Source organism: Thalia democratica, chromosome 4 (genome assembly GCF_965202585.1).
Source record: "Thalia democratica chromosome 4, ktThaDemo2.hap1.1, whole genome shotgun sequence".
In the NCBI taxonomy this organism is placed as follows: Eukaryota; Metazoa; Chordata; class Thaliacea; order Salpida; family Salpidae; genus Thalia; species Thalia democratica.
Window position 1 is genome coordinate 53,069,230 of NC_139168.1, and position 21,444 is coordinate 53,090,673.

The 21,444-nt window shown below is 24.8% G+C and overlaps 1 protein-coding gene across 5 annotated transcripts in view; it reads right to left on the reverse strand.

The window, feature by feature from the left end:
- Positions 1–21,444, reverse strand: part of LOC145833742 (uncharacterized) — a 34,225-nt gene that overhangs the window by 11,299 nt on the left and 1,482 nt on the right. For 2 of the 5 annotated variants that reach the window (XM_082940901.1, XM_082940904.1), the window contains exons 2-7: positions 17,246–18,255; positions 16,655–16,784; positions 12,708–12,800; positions 10,610–10,770; positions 9,145–9,213; positions 6,788–6,939 (exon numbers count right to left, since the gene is read on the reverse strand). In XM_082940901.1, the coding sequence (XP_082797027.1) occupies positions 6,788–6,939; positions 9,145–9,213; positions 10,610–10,770; positions 12,708–12,800; positions 16,655–16,784; positions 17,246–18,255 (1,615 nt within the window). Of the gene's footprint in view, positions 1–6,787; positions 6,940–9,144; positions 9,214–10,609; positions 10,771–12,707; positions 12,801–16,654; positions 16,785–17,245; positions 18,256–18,416; positions 18,459–21,444 lie in introns of all 5 variants that reach the window. The other 3 variants (XM_082940906.1, XM_082940903.1, XM_082940902.1) reach the window with 3 other exon arrangements.

The window sequence follows — 21,444 nt, forward strand, 5'->3', positions numbered from 1 at the left end:
GATCAGATACAGTTACGGTAAGAAATATTTCAGACTTAGATAACCTAGATTCTTATTTGAGAACTTTGTTATCTTGTTTAGAAACATTTTAGTACTTTAATGTCTGTTAATAAAAGTGTATATATTTGTTTAGTGTGTAAAAACGTGTGAAAAATAACTGTATATATTGTGAAATATGTGGCCAATGGTCACATTTTAAATGTTGTAAAATTTCTAGTTCCCAATTTGTTTTTTTTAAGTAAATCTAATGAACCTTTTTTTTTTGTTATAATTGTTTAGTACAGAAAAAAACCTTTTAGTTTAATAAGTATTAAAGAACTAAAAAACATTAACCTAAGTAATATTTGTAGCTAAAATTGCAAAATTTGTAATAATAACAATTGTTTTTGTAAAAATATTTTTCCATTTAGTCCAGTTAATGAACTTTTTATGATAAATAATAGCATTTCAAATAAAACATATAATATCCAGACTGGACCTTTTGTTACGGGGACTCAGTATTCCTGTTCAGATGATTTTGAAAAAATATTAGATAAAGATTTTAAAGGCAGTTTAAGTTTTTTACACATAAATATAAGAAGTTTGAATAGAAATAAATCTAAGCTAGAGGAATTAATGTACTCATATAAAATCATACCTGATATAATAGGAATTAGTGAAACTAAAATTAATAAAAATACCAACACAAATTTTTTGTTATTAACTGGTAACAATTTTCATTGTGTAAATTGTATGTCAAACTCAGGAGGCGTTGGTGTGTATGTCAAAAAATCAATAACGTATTCAATCAGAAAAGACTTAAATTTTATATGTGCTAGTTATGAATCTATATATTTAAAAATATCAGTAGGAGTTAATACTAAAAACAATAAAAATATTTTAGTAGGCATTATATACCGTCACCCTAATGCTTTGATTCCTGAATTCAGTAAAAAATTCTCAGATTTTTTCTTAGAAAATATAAATAATTATAAAGATATTTGTATATTTGGAGATATTAATATTAACTATTTAAATAATAAAGCTACATCAGTGAAAAATTATTTAAATCATATAAATGGATTTGGTCTTACAAATATCATCAAAGTCCCAACTAGAATTAATAATTCTGGGGGTACATTGATAGATCATTTTTATTGCTCAAACACAGAAAAAGTTATTCAGTGCCAAGTGCTTATGTCAGATATATCAGACTACTTTCCCCTTTTTATAAAACTTAAAAATTGCAACCTAATGAAAAATTATTTCAAAAACAAAAACCAATACTTTCAAGACTTCTCAAAAATCAATACCAAAAAACCTTTAGCAGATGCTTCACTTATTTTTAGCATACATGTAACTAACAATTTAATTCAATCTGAAAGTTCTATTAATACAAAATTTAATAACCTAATAAGAAAAATTAAAGATTTAACCAAAAATGTTCCAAATAAAAAATTATCTAAAGCTAAACTAAAATTGAAATCAAAACCTTGGATAACTAAAGCAATATTGAAATTCATAAAACAAAAAAATAAATTATACAAAAGTATCTGCAAAGATAATTTTAATAATCCAATTAAAGTTCAAGAATATAAAAAATACAGAAACAAACTTACAAAAATTAGAACTATATCAAAAAAGGTATACTATGAAAACATGCTTAAAATCTCTGAAAAAAAAAAAAAACATCTAAAATTTGGAGAATAATATATAGTATAACCAATAGGAAAAAACAAGAAAACCAATTTCCACACAAGCTAGATATAAATGAAAATTCTTATACCAAACCAGTTGAAATAGTTGATAAATTAAATACTCATTTTACAAATGTTGGCTTACAGACCTGTACAAAAAAAAGGATACTCTGAACTAAGCTAATAAAATAAAAAATGTTAGTAACAGTTTCTTTTGGTTAGATGTAACAGAAACTGATGTATTTAATTCTATCAAGAGTTTAGATCCAAACAAAGCCAGTGGTGAAGATTGTATATCTGTAAAGATCCTTAAGAAAGTAAACAATCTTATATCCCCATTACTAAGCAAAATAATTGACCAAGCATTTTATGAAGGTGTTTATCCAAGTAGCCTAAAACTTTTAAAAGTAATACCAATTTTTAAATCAGGATTAAAAACTTAACCAGGAAATTATAGACCCATTTCACTTCTATCTGATTTAAATAAAATAATTGAAAAAGTAATCTATGGTCGCCTGTACAGTTTTTTTTGTTCTAAAAATAAATTTTTAAACAATTCTCAGTTTGGCTTTTGACAGAATCATTCCACCACTTTAGCTTTGTCTGAATTTGTTGAAGGGGTTATGTCCAATTTTGATAAAGGAAACGCAATTTTTGCAGTCTTTTTGGATTTAAGTAAAACGTTTGATAGTGTAGATAGAAATATTTTACTAAGGAAATTGGAATGTTATGGTGTGAGAGGAAATATGCATCTACTAATCAGCTCATATCTAGATAGAAGGATTCAATTTGTTAGCTTTGGAGGATATGAGTCAACCTGTGAAAAATGTGAAGTTGGGGTTCCACAAAGGTCAGTATTAGGACCGTTGTTATTCTTAATACATATAAATGACCTACAGAACAACACTGGTCTTAAGATCATCAACTTTGCAGAAGACACAATGTTATACAAAACATATACAAAAGACACATATCTAAATGACATTAAAAATATTAACATAGAAATTAAAAAGGTATCAGATTGGCTTATGGAAAACAAACTTAAATTAAATCTTAATAAAACCAGAAGCATGATTTTATATCAATCAAAAAATATTTTTTGGAAAAATAAAGATCCTAATGTAAAAATAGGTAAAACAGTTATATCAAACACAAATAGCTATATAAATTTGGGAATAATTATAGACAGAAATTTAAAATGCTCAGAACACATAGAAACTATAAAAACAAAATTACAAAAAACATTGGATATATTATATAAAACCAGACTCTTCTTAAATGAAATAGCATTATATTTGATCTTTAATTCTTTGCTTATGAGCAATGTTAGATATGGCTTGGGCTGGGGAAAAGCAAATAAAAAATTTATAAATGATATTAATGTTCTCATAAACAGAGCACTTAGATGCATACATTATAAGAAATATGATGACAGTGTAAGAGAATTAAAAACTCAGAAAAAAATATTAGTTGTTGAGAGTCTGTATCTATATGAATTAGGTCTGTTTAAGTTTAACAACAATTTGTTACCAGATAACTTTAAAAATTACTATAAAAGTGTAAAAAATATACATAATTATCATACCAGGTCTTCAGAAACAAATTTTTCCTACCCAGATTCAACAGCAAAATAGGTCATAAATCACTATCCTTCCAAGGTAGTAAGTTATGGACTAAGTTACCATTAAGTTTAAAAAGTATAAGTCATTTTGGAAAGTTCCAGCATGAACTTAAAAGTTATCTTTTAAATAGTAATTCTCAACGTCATAAGTGATCATTCCTACTCACCTATTTACTTTGTTTAAGGAGTTAATAGTACTTGTCATTTAATATCCAAATTTTTATTGATTTTTTTCTACTTTAGTTTTTTTTTTTTTGTCCAAAAGTTGATTTGTTTGGTCACATTAACATTGGTTTAGTCTGGAATTTAGCATTTTCTATCTAATTATTTCTAAGATGTAGTTTAAGATTACTATTTAATAATTCATTTAATATCCAAATCTTTGTTTGTTTTTGTATATTTTTGTTGGAAAGTAGATTTGTTTGGTTGCATTAACATTGGTTTATTCAAGATTTTAGCATTTTTTGTCCAGTTATTTTTAAGATTATTCTTTAAGATTACTTTTTTGAATTAAGTTCAGAATACTTACAAACTTTTTTTTTTCTGCTTACAAATTTTTTTTGTATATATTTTATTATTATTATATTTTCTTATTGCATGAAAAAGTAAAAAGAATAGTTATGGATGTTTATATTTGAGCAGAAAATAAAGTATTTAAAAAGCAAGCTGAGATAACTGTTTCAAGCAAATTTATGTTAAAAATATCTTTTTTTGAGCAAAGCAAAATTCTTCTTTTTTATGTTTACAAATGTTGTTTTCTTTCTATTATTTCAGTTAAGACTTAGACAAGTTTTCAAAAGAGAAAAGAGTTTTTTTTTTTTGATTTAATGGAAAGTAATTTGTTGTTGTTAATATCATTTTTGTTAAAATTAGTATTGTTTTTTGTTTACGTAATACGTATTTTCATATTTTCATTTATAAAAGTTAAGTTCAGTTATTGTAAAAATCACTTCTTTAAAATTCTAAAAAAAGTTTACAATAGTTTATTTAACTATTCAAGTGTGAAATATTTTTATTTCAACTAAAATTATCAATAAAAAGAAAACATTTTAGCACAAAATACTTAATTAAAATGATATGTTTATTCTATACTTTTTATTTAGTTTAAGCATTTTTTTTTTCTTTGGATACAGCTTTATTTTACTTTGTTTGAATATTGCAGCTTTACTTTTTTTTTCAATGTTATAGCTTTATTTTACTGTTACTTATTTTTTGATAATTTAAATAAGTTGTGATAGAGTCGAAATTCTTAAACACACATAAAAAAAAGGAAAATACTTAATACATTTTTTCTCTTTTTTAAATCATAAAAAAGGATAATTTATTTGCAAAGTTCTGGATGAATTTCAAAATTAAAACTTTAGATAAAAACTTAACCTTTAAACGTAAAGTTAGGTTTATATTTATGTGTATATTATGTTAATTATATGTGTGTGTAAAAGTTCTTTAATTTTTTTGGAAAACTCTATTTTTATTTTTAATATTTTTTTCAAGAAAAATATATAATGTTGTAAAGTTTAATAGTGTCATTTTTCATAGAGCTTTTCGTTTTAGAGTTTAAATTTTTCTTTTTTTTCATTTTTAGCTCTTTATATTTTTGATTAAGTTTTGATATGCAACTCGATGACCGAGAGGTCTTTTTGCTATCCAGGTTATTGAACCAAAACATTTTTGAGCAAAAATTTTTGTTTTTTTTTCGCTTTTTGTTCAATAAACAATATCTATCTCTATTTTTCTAAAATACAGGTTTTTCAGATGCTACATATGCTTTTAATTTCCCCGATGTAGTGGAGGATGCTCTATTTTATATCGTATGTGATTTTGTTGTGTTTAAAATGCTAAATGTTTTTGCTAGTTCGGTCCCGTTATCTTTATAATTTTTGTAACTGTTATTGTGAATGTACCATCTATTTTTAAAAGTGTTTCCGGTTGAGCCAATACAATATTTTATTTCCTTTGGAGATGTTACCGTAGCTTTGTAAATTACATTATTATTTAACAGTTGTTATCCAGGGGGCATGCGGTTTTGGATCGGCAGTTGCAGGATTGGGTATTTTTCGGTTTTTTTGGTTTTATTTAAAGTTTTCTTTTTATTTTTTTGTATTATTACCTTAATATTGCTCATTCAGCAGAAAAAAACGTCACCACTAACCACTAATAACCCATCCTGCAACTGCCGATCAAAAAACTTATGCCCCCTGGATAACAATTCTTAATTAAAAAATGTTATTTACAAAGCTACGATATTATCTCCAAAGGAAATAAAGTATTATACTGGCTCAGCCGGTCACACTTTTAAAAATAGATGGTACAGTCAAAATAAAAGTTTCAAAAATTATAAAGATAACGGGACCGAACTAGCAATATACATTTGGCATTTGAAACATAACAAAATCACTTACGACATAAAATGGAGCATCCTCCACCACATCGGGGAAATTGAAAGCATATATAGCATCTGAAAAACCTGTATTTTAGAAAAAATAGAGATAGCCAATGCTAACAAAAAAATCAAATTAAATAAGAAGTACAAACTATTTGCAAACTATTCACATTACCAAAAGCTCTGCTTTAAAACTTAAACTAGCACCCGTTAATTAGTAAATTAAATTATTTGTAATTGTAAAAAGTTTTTGATCGCCCCTAGATTTTTTTTCTTTTTTCATTAAAACACAATGCCAAAATAAAACTTTTGATTACATAAACTTTATTCAATAAGGTAATTTAACAAAAAAAAATTTTAATTTGTAGCTAAAATATATTAATTAAAATTGTACACTAATTTAAACAACAATATAGTTACGTCATAAATCTAAGTTAGAAATTTTGATATTTAAATTTCAACAGTCTGTTTATAACATTATCAATTGCAAATGTTGGGTTTATTATTCTATTTCTGTTTTTTGGCAACTAACTTCAATGTGAGTCATGTTTTACTATTTAAACGTATATAACATTATAATTTTTTTTCTGGTCTATATTACCAACAAAATTCTTAAAATCGTAACATAAGCATTAAGTTTTTACTCAAGTTTAGTATCTTTAAATTTTATTTTTGTTGTTAAATCATTAGTTTTTAATTTTGTTTTACTTCCATTTATTTTGTTCAAAAAAATTTTCAGATTTGTTTACAACAACTGAGGATCTCCTATATGTAAGTATAGGAATGAAACATTGTTTTGTTTGTAATAAACTGTTAAAATAAATATTGGATAAAAATCTCCTTAAAGACATTTAAGTCGAGAACTTTAAACTGTTTATTTTAAAACAAGTTATAATATTACTACTTATATAAGATAAAATAAATAAAAAAGGAAACAAATAGTAAGACATTTGTCGAAATAAGGTGGATAACTAAATAGCTTTCGTAAATAAAATGAAATTTAAATGCCCGCCAAGGACTAAGTTTTTCAAATTTAACCCACCGATTAATAACGTTGCCCAACCCTTTTCTAGAGCTCAAGATAAACACTTTGTCAACAAAACTTACTTAATTATTCGCCTACTATTTCTTCTTTGGTAGTACAAAGAACCATTATAAATAACTGCACCAGTACTTTCCATCTGTTTATGCTTCGGTAGCTGTATGCGCGCCTCCGGTCTGTGTATCCTAAAATCTTCCTCGCTTGCATATTGAAAAAGCTGTATAAGAATGTCTTTAAAAGTATTATTTAGCTTATATAACTATTTTCTTACCTAAAATCTTAGTAGTTTACTATTTTCTCAATATTGTTCCAATGAAGTCATTTGAAAATCTTATACAAAATACCGGAACCAGCTTGCATATAGTTGTACTATTTTTAGTTTATAGGTAAAAAACAACTAAACTTCATTTACTTTTATTATTTTTAGTGTAAACTTTATGCTCAGAAAACTTCAGGTTTAAAACTTTTAAAAGTAACTAGATAAATTGTGAGTTTAAACGTTAAAGTTTAATATAAACTATTAAAGTAAAAGCTACGACAAAATATTACTTAATTTACTAAAAAAATGAGTTGGACAAAGTTTTACTTTTAAGCTATTTTAATGTTTTATATATTCACAAAGTAGACCATAATGTTGTTAAATGAAGTACCATGGAAATTTTCAAGATAAATATCTTTAAGCTAAATTGTATTATCAATACTACCAAACAGCTTATTTTAGTACTCTATACACATTTATCGATATATTTATATAGCAGTTAAATTTTTTAACAAATATCCATTAGGGTTTACTAACAATATCAAGATTAGTATTGTTTGCTTAAAAACTTCATTTTGTAAATGTGAAATTTGATAATTCTGCTTAATGCTAATTTTAAGGGGCATGTTTTGACTTGTTTCCTGTTATCTATGCAACTTCTAAAAAATTTAAAAAAGAAGCTCAGAATATTTACTAAATTCGTTGTTTATTGATTTGATTTTGCTAATTTGCTCAAATTTTTGAATAATTAATGTTAAATTTATATCATTAAAAAACTAGAAAGTTTTATCTATTGCTGGTGCATTACTTAAAATCAGCTTAGATAGATTTAACGATAAAAATTATCGTGAAGTCATAATAAATTGATATTTTAAAAGTTCCTCTTGTAAAAGAAAAAATTTACTAAGCTGCTTAAACTTTCCATTAGAAAATGCTATTCAATGTAATGATGATTATGCATTGCTTTTGAACTTTTAAGAACAATTCTACTTTATAAGTGTTTAATTAATTAATAAAGTTTAATTACATTTAGTTGATTGTATAATATAATTTGTGTAAAGCAAACCATATTATCTTAGTCTATAACCAATTGAAAAATGATTTGAATGTTACAAGGTCGACATTAATACAACAATATTTCAATTTTTAATTCTTAAAGCTCACTAAAAACTGATCATGACAATTCAACAACTTAAATACGACGTTAATAAAGTAAACTTTTAATATTTTCTTAAAAGTTTTATTTGACCTAATACATTTTTTGTATATGTGTAAACCAATGGGATCTTGAAATTTTCAACTAAATATGTTTTCAAAATCATCATTAAACGCTACACCATTAGGCTACACATGTAATGATCATTTTAAAACATTTATACTTTATTACTTAAATCAAATAATTTTTATGTATGTGTCGACCACTGGATTTTGACCTTAAAAAATTTATTTAAATGGTTTTCAAAATCATTACTAGGATCCTTACTTCAACAGGACTCACATTAAACTATAATTTTTTAAGTTCACTTTTATAAACAAAGTAATTTTTAACAGGAAAATTTAAATGTAAAGGAAGTTAAAATTCTTTTTTTTTAATTACCACTATGTTTAGTGATATCTATGAATTTAATTACTGAAACTTTATTTATGGCATTTTACTATAGTTTTAGTTATTTTAGTAAAAGACTAATTTTTTATAAGGTGAAAGTGAGCAATATATTGTTTATAAAATAGTCGTTTGAGAAAATAAAAAACAATGTATAAATGAATATTGACAGTCTTATAATATTAGCTTTGAAAATACGTACTTTTATTTACACTATAATAAATAAGTGTGCTAACATAATAAAAAGTTATATCATTTTATAAAATGTAAAATAAAAAGCTACTGCAGAAAATATTCTATTATTAAAATAAAAACTGTGCAACCCCTTTGAAAAAAGTCTAGATACGCCCCTGCTATGTTTATAGTTCTTAAAAACCAATTTTTTAGGTGAGAAGTATACCGAAATCGAAGGTCTTTAATAGTTTTCAATTTTTAATTTCAAGAACTATTTTATAAACTAGTACATTTTCTTTAAACTGTTCACTTTTTAATAATTTTCACAAGGTTAAAGTTTACAATTCGGTATATTTTATCTAAATTAGTACCAAGTTAAAACAAACCACTGTCAAAACAAAGTCTTTTTGATTTTTCAGGTTTATCTTTTTTTTACTGAACGAGCTTGAGCAGGCCTGCAAAACACGTATAAATTAAAAAAAAAAAAAATTTCCGTTTATATTTGATTACTGTCAAAATATATTGCACAAAACTGTTTGTTTTCGGTTCGTTTAGTTATAGAAGTAAATTTTTTTTGAAAAATAGTTGTTTTATTTATATCAAACACCAGTGACGACGCGTGGCATTCTGGTAGGGGTCATTCACTTAAATTATCCTTTTTTTATCATTAAAAGTATTTTAATTTTATTAATGATTACTTTACACTGATTATTTATTGCGCTAATTACGTTTTTATTTTTAACTTATTGTGTTTTTAGTAAAAAAACTATTCATAATTCTATGTTCTGTTCTACTGTAAGTTTCTGATGAAAAGTAGATAGACATGTACTAAACTATCACAGAAAAACTTGGGAGAGTGTTTTATATTTGTTATGAATTTAAATAAAAGCTAATAATGTTTGAAGTTTAAAAAAATCCTTTTAAATTGATTTTTTTGTGCTAGCTTAAAAACTATTTAAGTTCTAAAGTTACATTTGAAAGTTTACAACAATATTTGTAACTACTATACAAAAAATTACTACAAACTTTATAATAATCATTCTTTCTTAATATTATTATTGTTTATTGACAAATAAAAGCGCTCAAAATGTTTGGTCCTAAGTCCTGGTGCACAAAAAAACCTTTCGGTTATCGAGTCGCACACCACTTGGATACCTTTTAACGTCTTTTTCAGGACATATAATTATTAATCATAATTACAACTAATCCATAATAATTCAACTAACTATTTTAATTTTTTCAATTATCATATGACGCTTTTAGTTGTGCTAGTTATCGTTTTAAGAACACCATAATTAAATTTTGTAAAGTTAGTGTCACTATAACGACCGTAATTACAAATATAGTGTTTTAAATTTTTTCAAAAAAAGTTAAAGTTTAGAATTTTTCATTAATAGTTTTATATCTAAAAATCAGTATTTAATGTTTTAAATTTTTTAATAGCAGTTGGAACATAAATAATATATAGAAATGTTTAATTTCAGCTTAGTGCTGCAGTGAAGTTTCAAGGCGCAATCTAAGCTTATGCTTACAGAAATTTTGCTTTGATAGTTTTTTTTTTAACTATCTGAGCTGTACAGTAAATTTGCAAATATTTTGAGCAAAATGACCATAATCTAAATTAAGTTTCATAAGAAGATTACTTCAAAACTAAACTAAAGCGTTTTTGAAAGATTTTTATAATTTTTCAGGTGGGCAACTGTGCAAATGCCGCATCCACTTTTCGGTCCTGTCATGTCATATACTAATTTTATATTAATGTTTAGATAATAGAAGTCTACAAGGTTAATATATTTTTTTAGATCATAACTTTGTATATTAATAATACCCTATAAACTTTTAATTTGCTACCTGGCGTCCTGGAATTGGTACAGACCATATTTTATCGTTTAATGATGTTGACTGGTTTTTAAACTTATAAGTGTCTTTCATCCACACACCACACTTTTTATTTGGTCTTTCCATTGGGCTAACAAGAAAAGGATTCCCAATTTGAGTTAATTTTCCACATTCTGACATTTAGAAAAACGTTTATTAAAACATCCGTAATATATAATGTTAGTGCTGATTGATTTCAAAAAATATATATAATCGATTTCTTTTACGTTCAACAACTAAAGATTTATCAAAAAGTTTGATTTTATTTTGAATAACTTGATCTAAAACTTTCAATAAACTAATTTAAAGTTTCAAACTCAATATTAAAGAGAAAATATACATTTAGTCCTAGTACAAACAATAAAGTAAGAAATTAGCATATCTAGAGTAACTAACTGGTCAAACTTTCTGATACTTGAAAATGTTGTAAGATATAGTAAAAAGAATTAAACTGAAAAGAAGAACAATTTCTTTAAATTATTATCTATAACTTTTTTAGATAAAGCGTTAATTGGAACAGTTTTTATACTCAAATACTTTATTGACTAACGGCATTTCGCTGCTCATAAATCATGAACAGCTCCACGAAATCACCAAAAGTTTAAAGCACAATTCAAAATCATGCAAACTTATGCTTCAATGTGTAAAATATATTTACTATAACATATATTTGAAAGCAAAAATAAGGTTTAAATTAAAGGTTTTAGGAAGAGGTGCACGACTATTCAAATTCGGACAATTTAAATTCTTAAAAAAAAAATTAAAGGGCCAAAACTCAGAAAGTTGTCTACATTTTAAAAATATTTAAAAAACGTATGTAGGTCCTACTAGTTTCAAAAAGCCATTTTTACTTTTATGCAATATTTTAAATAATTTTTTTAGATATCTTTGAAATTTTTTTCAAAGTATACTAATTTTAGTAATTTTTAAATATCCCAAAAAATTGTTTATAAGTTTGCAAAAAAAAAGTTGCTTCTAGTTAGTAATACTACATTTTTTTCAAATGTATAATATTTTTTCAGATATAGTCTCTTCAAATATTTTTTAGGAATTTGAAATGAAGGAATTTGAATTGTCCGAGTTTAAATTGTCATGTAACTTTTATGAATAACAAAAATATATTAATGATAAGAATTTACTATAGGTATAAGTTATTGTAATGTTAGTATACGTAATTATTTAAATATGTTAATAAATAAGTTTATAAATATTTCTAAAAGATGCATAAGATTTTGAATTTGCAGATTAGTAAAAACAATAGAATCTTTTACTCTAATAGTAAACTATAAGAGATCTTCAGTTGGTAAATAATTTTATAAAAAGCTTTTGAACAATTAAATGGAACGTATTGTAAATAAAAATAAGTATGCAAAAATGAAGAATATACAAAAAAAAAACTGAAGACAAAGAACGAATATTTTGTATTCATTTTTTTATAATATCTTTTACTACAATTTTTATTAGTAAATGCTAAATGTTTTATAAAATAATATAAAGCAGAGCAGTTTCAAAATTATACTTAACTTTTATTGTAATCTTTATAAAACTAAAAAATTGCTCATATAATTGCATACTAGTGGATATATTCATTACGTTATTGTTAATGTAAATACTTTCACAATACTTTTGTAGTTTTTTAATTTAGTTTTCAATACTTACATTGTAATGACTTCTGGCTTAAGCAAGTTCATATCTCTTAGTTTTACTGCTGTTCAACGAGAACCTTAAACTTTTTCATTTAAACTTAGTTTTTACTATTTTTTGTTTTCAAATATTTCCTTGCTGTAAATATATCTAACACAAAAACATATAAATTTGCATTTTAAAATTTGTAATTTAGTCTTTTTCAGACTCCGTAGAGCTAATAATATTTTATGAGCAGCGAAACATTGTTAGTCAATAAAGTACTGTTAACGAAAACAATAGTTTTTCTTACTTTTTTTTACAATTAAAAAAGTTTAGTTTGTATAGATTAAGGAAGTAAAAATTGATTAAATAAGTTAAACTACTGTTGTACTATTATTGGTTTTGATACAACGGGTGTTTAGAAAAAATACAATCAAGTACTCACGTAGTTGTTTTTGTTTTTTATCATGTTCACTAGTTGTACTTGTATTTCGACTAGCTGTTCTTAGTGTACTGAGTCTTGTTGAGTTTAAACCTACTACAATAATTAGCTTTAGCTTAAAAAAGTAATAGGTGTTGAAAATTTTTTAAATTTTACTGTTTTTACTTAAAACTCCATCTGGCACAAGACTATGGTTTTAGAGGGTTTTAGATTATGGACTCTTTATTATATACATATAGTATAGTATAAAACATTTAAAAATGATATTTAATGTTTAAAAAAAATAAATTAAAATTTGAAAACATTGCCGAGAACATTTTTGGTATAAAAATAGAAAACATATTATAATTCTGGATTACTGTTTAATATAAAAAGACGAAATTATATGTTATGAAAAAAACTTACAAAACAATTTTTTAATACATATTGTCTCTTTTATGTTATATGATAACTAAGAAATAAAGATAGTTTAGCTTTTTTTTATTTTTATGATTCACATTCTATATCCAAAATTAATGGTGATCATACGATTTAGTTGAAACTAAAAACATATTGTTTCGGTATAAGCTAATTTTTATTTTAAACTCAATTTTCAAGAATTAAAATATTCATAGTTTGAACTTTTATGGCATATGTTTTGTACAAAGCTGTATAGTTATTTGTTGAAATTTCTGATCTAACTAGTTTCAAGAATCACTTTTTTAAATTCTAGCACTTTATTTAACAAAGTTAAGCTTAATTTTCAATCATATAGCAAACACTCATTATATTCCAGTATAAACTAAATAAAATTACTATGTTATTGAACCATTATAATTAAAATACGAGATTATTAGACTATATAATAGTTTCTAAAAAAGGATTTGTATTAGCGTTTTATAATACATTTTAGATTTTTTTTGTTATCATCTATGTCATTAAAGTAAAGACTTAATATTTCAAAAACAAACTAAAAAAAAGTAGTTAAAAAATACTATAGAAATTTTTTGTTTGAATCGTTTTCTAAAAGTCTTTACTTCAATACAGTGTATTTTGAGGTAATATAGAGTTTTAATATGCAGAAAATTATTAGAATTTCACATTTCTTTAAAACGAAATAAGATATTATTTGAATTTTTATACTTAAAGATACACATATAATCAATACTTTATTTTAGTTCTACTTATAACCCAGATTTTTATAAAATCATGGTATAATTTGAAAACAAACGAGCTACTTTTAAGTTCAATTTAAAGTAAGATTTAATTTAACAAAAACTAACTGCTAAAATTAGTTGTTAGAGGTACTTATTTCGATAAAATAAACTTATGTTCTACAACTACTATAAATTTTAGAAAACTTAATAACAAAACTACTTATAACTTTTTGAAACTTGCTAAAGGGGTTTATTCCTTTATTGTTGAAAGTATTTTAAAGTTTGATGTTGATAAAAATCATATAAAAGTTCAAATGCAAAACTTTTATAGCATTGATCTAGTTTATAGAACTTTAATTAACATAGAAAATTTTTTTAGTTTAATTATTTTGCATTTAAATAATAAGTGGATTAAAAAAAATATAGTTGAAAAATATGTTTTAGTGTAATTAAAATAAAGTAGTTTTTCAAAAGTTTATTTAATACAGTAATCTCTCGCTTATTTACGCACATTGTGTCCACAGAAAAATGCGTAAAGATACGAGAGATCGTAAAGATACGAGAGGTACCAAACATACTAGCTATAACGGCTGTTTTTTGATATTGCTTCTAGTTAAAAGCAGACTGGGGACTTTTCCACAATTAACAATTTGTTTACTTTATTTATAAATATAAAAACAAAACATAAACTATACATACATTAAAAAAATATTTAAATTTATATAATATAGTAAAATTTGTAAGAAATTTCTATTAATTTAAAAAACAAGTAGATTTTATTTTTATTTATATGCGACTTATTTGATAATTAACATATATGTTCTTTTCTACTTAGGAAATTCAATTTATAACTAAGCATTTGTTTACAATTAAGAAATGGTGTGGTGTCTATTGTAATTTGTTTCTAAAGCCTTTTACAAAAGTATGCATTTGGTGCTGTAGTGGATTTCTTCTTTTGAACAAAAGTATATAAAATATAATAAAATGTTTAATAATAACAAAAAGTTATTTATGTTACTACGCTTGCTGTGCAAAGCAAGTGTTACAGAAGAACAACTAAAAAAAAAACGTCAAATGAAAATTAGTGATATGTTTATTAAAAAAAACAATTGAGATTTGTGTTAATTGTAAGCTCTATATTTATTAAGTATCACTGATACTTTTTGCTAGGAAGTTTCATTAGGTTTGTTTTTAGATGTTTATTCATATATAGGGCAAGAGTGCTGTATTATTTATTTGTGTTTTAAACTCTCATTATTTCATTATACTTTTATTATTCAACACAGTCATATTTCTTTCAGAATCTTAATTTTATCTCTTATTGTTAACAAAATTTATGATATAATGAGGTATAACTAAATGTTTATCAAATAGTCAAGAAACATAAGTTTACAAAGTCTTAAGATATATAGAGGTGAGTTAGCATTTAAAAACATCTTTTAAATTAAAAATATACTATAAACCTAATTTGTGCAACATTGAAAAAAATTAAAATTGTATTTTTTGAAATTTTTAGAATAGTAAAATGCGTAACCAAACGAAAGTGCGTAACGTCACGAGTGCGTAAAGATGCGAGAGGTTACTGTAAGTATTTTGTGTTCAAGACCATGTTTTGTTTGAAGAAAAATAAAATGCATTCTATTAAAATATTTTTTTTTAATTTTTTTATAACAAAGGGCTTTATTATTGTTATATAATGCAGTTATGTTGCAGTAGCTCTAACTAAAACGTTTAATTATTTTAAATATTTCCAATCAGTATAAATATACTTACTACAACAGAATTTTTTAAGCTTGAATAAGTTGTAGATTGTTTTTGTTTATAAAGCTAGAATACTTTTTTATAGAAACATTTTGCTAAATTATGATATAAATAAGAAATACAGTTACTGAAGTCTTTAGAACATACTGGGTAGCTTTATAGTATACATTTACAAATACATTGCTTCCAAATACAAGGGTTTTCAAATGTTCTATGTTTATTGCTTTTTTTTATAGTTCTTATATGCTTATTAACAAATAGTTACTTTTTTTCAGAAGTTAAATATGATTTTTAATGTACAAAATATATTAGTTTTTGTTTGCTTATTAAGAACTTTTTCATTATTATGTTTAACAAAAGTTAACTAAATTTAATAACTTATAAAACAAGGAACAATCCTTGATTCTGTTGATGATATTATTAATGTTTAAAGAAAATTTCAAAATTTTATTAGAAAGTTCAATGAAGATATTTTTCTATTAAATTACATTTATAATATAAAACGATTAAAAATGTGTTTTGGTGAGTTTTTTTTTTCAAAAGTAGTTTATCATTGTATCTGTACCAGGTGCGATTAAATTTAGCAAAAATTTAAAAGCAGTGAAGCGTAAAGTCACGTGTTTATAAAGCAGAGGAAACTAGCGGAGCGTTTAAAACTGAGAACCTTAAGACAACGACTTAGCCAAAAGGAGAAGAGTGTAAGGGAAGTGAGACAATAAACTCTCAGTTTTAAAGTTCAGTTAATTTTATGGCTTGCTGATACACTAAAAATTAGCCGAACTAAAAATAAAAATGCTTGCTGCTCAAAAAAATATTAAATAAAATTAGGATTATAGATTTAAATAAAGATTTTAACTTTCTAAAAACTTTGTTCAATTTTATTTTACAAAATCTTAAAACTTTTGTAGCGGCTATGTTTGAGTTTAAATATTTCTTACTTTTATTCACACTGAAAAAATTAATGATTAAACAAACTTATTACAATCAGTATTAAACTTAGTTTATTAGTAAAATAATATAGATCTTGAAGTAAAGTAATCAAGTTTAACTTGCTTTTCGGATTTCTAGTAAACATTTCTCCTGCTTGAGTTTGCTGACTCTTCAATTCATTAAAACTTGCTTTTAATCTTATTATTTCTTGAGTAATTTTACTTAAAGTGATTGTTGAGTTTTTCAATCTTTGCTAAATTTTTAATATTAATGTTTGAAAAGCTTTAACTTAGTTTAGCAAAGTTTAATTAATTATTACAAAGCTCTAAAACGAACATTAAGTTAGTTTTTAGGGACTTAATACTTTTTTTAAATATACTCTATATTTGTAACATATATATTTTTCGATCAGTTTAACTTGTTAAAAAAGATTAATTTCCAAATATGTTTGTATCAAGTTTAGGTAGTAATTTATAGTGGCTTTCGGCTTTTTAACAAAGTTATAAAATTTTTCTTGAACTAAGTACATTATTTACAGACGCTAAAGTTATAAAGATAGAGTAACCTAAACCTAAGTAAATTTATTTTTAACCAGGCCTTAATAAAAAAATTTTTGTGAGTAAAAAAGTTAATATCAGTTTTATGTGGTATTTACAAAGTAAAAACAAATAGAAGAAAAAATAATATACTATATTGAATTAAAGTTAAACTAACCGTACATTTAACTTTCTGGGCTCGCTGTTTTTTAGCATCATCCTGGTATTGTTTTATTCTAGATCTACTGCTGGCCGTGCAGAGTCGGCATTTCCGAAGCATAATTAGCTTGTTCATCATTTTGTTTTTTACTGTTCTTAGCTTACGAACACTTATCTTACTTTCCTCTAACTGCATTTCTAAATGTGTAACAGTAGCGTTATTTTTTTTGTTTTCTGATTTAATAGTAAGCACCTCTTTCTGGGATTCTCTTAGAGCTTTACTTAAGTTTTTATTAAACTCAACAAGCAAGCGGTTTTCTTTTTCTGTGCCTTCTATTTGTTTATCCATCATTATCAACCGTTTTTTTAAAGCCTCTGTTAAAGTGTTTAAAGTTTCAAAAGCTTGTTTCCTATTTTTTGAAATAACATCTTGTTCTGGTTTTTCTAAAACAGTGTAAGCATCGTCAGCTTGTATGGGTTGTTTTTTATTTACTGAAATATCCAATTTTTTACTCAACATATCAACTGAAAGATGAAAAGCTTGCAAATGTTTTTCAATTGAAGTAATCCGATTGTTTTGTAACTTTGTTTGAAAACTTTGTTCATGAAGAAGTGTCTTAAGGTTTGAAATTGTTTCAAAATGAGGATCAGATGTACAATGAAGTTCCTTTTTAACGTTAATTAGGTACTGCTGGCAGGCTTGACTCCTCCTGTATCCATGATCACTTAAAGTCCTTTCTTTTTCTTCAACGAAGTGGTCGTTAGGCTGCGTTACTTCTCCAAGCTGCGAAGAATAAGCATGGAGAAGCGTTGGTCTGGGTACGTGGGCGGGTGAGCTTTTCTGTTGACCAAAACGAACATCATTTTCTGGAGAGCTTCGACGAGATTGTGAGATCGTTCTTATCCTTTTTTGACTTTTTTTTAAATAATTTTTTTCTTCTTCAGTAAAATCTTTAGCATCTGGAGAACTCGGTGTTACAGAAACCATATATAAGTTTCTTTCAGGCAAAACGTCTAAAGTTGTGAGAGCTAAGAAATTTGGCAGTTAAAAGCAACTTTTAAAGTGTTAGTATATTTTAGTTGAAAACATGTTTTATAAAGTATAGATACTACTTATTTTAAAGTAACTATGTACGTTTTAATTTTGAAGATTTTTTATTAAAGTTTAGTGCTAGTTTTAATAAACTTACCACGGTTCCTTGTGCTACTTTAATAATACAGTTCTACGAAGTCTGAAAAAACATAAAAACTTCAAAGAAAAAGGAAACTAAAAGAAAGGTTTTGAATATTTTGTGTGCATTATAAAATATAAATAAATTTATATATAATACAAATCATAAAATATTAAAATAATTAGTATATAAAACGGTAAGAGGTTTGCTAAATTATTAAAGGTTATTAATTTCTAAGCACTAATGCATACAAAAACCAAAACTATATACTGGAATAAACTTTCCTTAGTTACAATTAATAATACAATAATTATTTAAAAATTTAATAAAAAGTTTATACTTATACATTAGCTATTAAATTATAGAAAATTTACAATATAAAAAATTGTATATATTTAAAATTTTATTATATTGAAACGATAAACTAACAGTAATATATTATATTTTTAAAGTTGACTCTTAATTCACCGTTACATTGTAAAACAATTTTGACGACTTATAAACAAGTCTAAAACATAATTTCAACCTTGTTTAGAAAAATTTGGCAAACCATTATTAAATTATATATAGCATACTTAAGCAGGTATGGTTATAAACAGAAATTAAGTTTAATAAAAGGTTATAACGCTAACTCGAGGAATTTTATCAAGTTCCTAATTAAAAAAAATATTATTAGAACTGTTATAAAAAAGCGAATCTACATCAAAAGAAATAATACTGTACTGAATTATCTAAAAACTCATAAACTTTTCTTTTTATATTATGCATTTTTTTATTTAATAATATTTCTTAAACACTTAATAGTTGGTTGACTTGATGAACTGAAATTTTTAGTTTCAGTTCCGTATAGTATTACCGTATACTTTTTTTTTCAGTTATAGTTTTCTGTTTTTTTACCATTCCGTTTAATTTTTTATTACAAATTACTAACTTTCTAGTATATTTTAGGATTATATTATAATTAAAATAAAAATAGGTTTTTTCTCTGTCATTATCGCATACGAAAATTAACAGGTTTTTTTTGGCATGATAAAACAAACATAAAATACACGATTTCAATATATTAACATTAAAATACTCATAGTAATATATGTGTACTTAAAGTGATTCTAAACATCTTAAGTAAAAACAAAAAGAGTAACGAATAGGACTTGATAGATAATTTTTTTAAAGGATGCACCACTGTTCAAATTCGGACAACTCAAATTCCGACAATTCAAGTCTTAAAAAAGCTTTAAAGAGCCTTTAGCCAGAAAGAAAAGTATACTTTAAATAAATAAAAAACGCCTATCTAGTTCTAATCGACACCTAAAGACACTTTTTTTTTATAGGAAAACTTTAAATATTGTTTGAGGTATGGTCAAAATATGATTTAAAAATAGTAATTTTTAGTATTTTTTGAAATATTTTTAACATTTATTGAAACTATATTTTACCATCACAATCTAATTAAGTAGGTCTAGATAGGTTTTGTCTTTTGAAATTTGTATTACTTTTTGAGTCCTTTAATTTTTTTGAAGAATTTCAACTGTCGAAACTTGAACTGTTCGAATTTGAATTACTATGTAAACATTTTAAGGCTTTTATACTTTTAAACAAATATAATTAAAAAATGTTCAATTTAAAGGTATAACAAAAACATATTATAATACCAATTTAAGTTACTTACAATTTAATTTTTATCATATCTATATTTTTTATGAGTAACAACAGCAGTTTTTCGCCACTAAGTCTGCTAAGAATCCGGTAATAAGTTGTTTTAGAAACTGATACTAATGGTAATACGGTACAGTCTAGTGCAGCGTTTCCCAACCTTTTTTGCAAATGGCTCCCTTTAGAGAAAGTAAAAGACCGATGGCCACCTTCAACAAGATTATTGATAAACTACCATAAAAAACACTTAAGACCTTTTTTTGCTCTTCATCTGCAATTCGAGAATATCTAGTGTAAGTCTCAAATTATGACCTCATGACCCCCTGTGGCTCCTTTACTGCTCATGGCCCCCCTCTTACTTTGGGCCCACTTTGGAAAACCCTGATCTAGATTTATAAAAAACTACATATAAAAACACAAAAAACCTTTTCTTTTCTTTTTATCGTCAACCCGAATATCTGAAATAAATTTCAAATTATGAACTCGTGGCTCCCAAATTTACAGCTTATGGTGACTTAATTTCATAAAATTTTCCCATAACATCTGGTGTAAATTTTAAAACATCATTAAAGTTAGAATAAAACGGCTTATGGCCTTTTCCATCTAGACTAGGTTTAATTTTTTTTTTCAAATTGCCTCCTTTGAAAAAATTAAAAAGGGTTTTGCCCCCTCCAACAAGACTACAATTTAAAACACCTAAGACCTTTATTTTTTTGCTCTTCATCTGCAAGTTCAGAATATCTAGTGTAAGTTTCAAAATTTTAAAATCTCCCCCCCCTTTCGCCCCTATACTAATTATTGCTTCCCAAATTATTTTAATCGCCCACTTTGGGAAACCCTGGTCTAGTACCTATTGTGTTATGGGTAAAATATTTCAGCTTTACTGTAGACTATACTTACTAATTCATAATAAGACACCAGTTTTAGTATGAGTTGCTTTGCACATGTTGTTTTACTAAAAGATAAATAGCGGTCTGGAGACATCTTGCCTACTTTGCGAACCCATAAACAAATAATTCAAAAGTCATTAAAACTTTTAATTATGTAGTAAGATAGGACTAGTCTATTGTGTATGCCTTAGTTTTGTTAAAATGAAACTTATGATCAATTAAGGCTTATAATTTTTCATTGTGTTATGTTATAATAAATTTTTAAAGTTAAGCGAACAAAGGTAACTTTTATAAATAAAAAACTCAATGATAAATGTATGTTTACCTAAATTTTTTTATTTATTTATTGTGATATGCTTAATAAGATAAGTATATGCTTATATTTTGTAGCTATGTTTTCGTTTTTGTATACATATTAGAATTTATTATTTATATATAATAATTGTTTATATATAACTTCAACATTAATATGTTCTTTAAAGCACTATAAAATACACACTTAA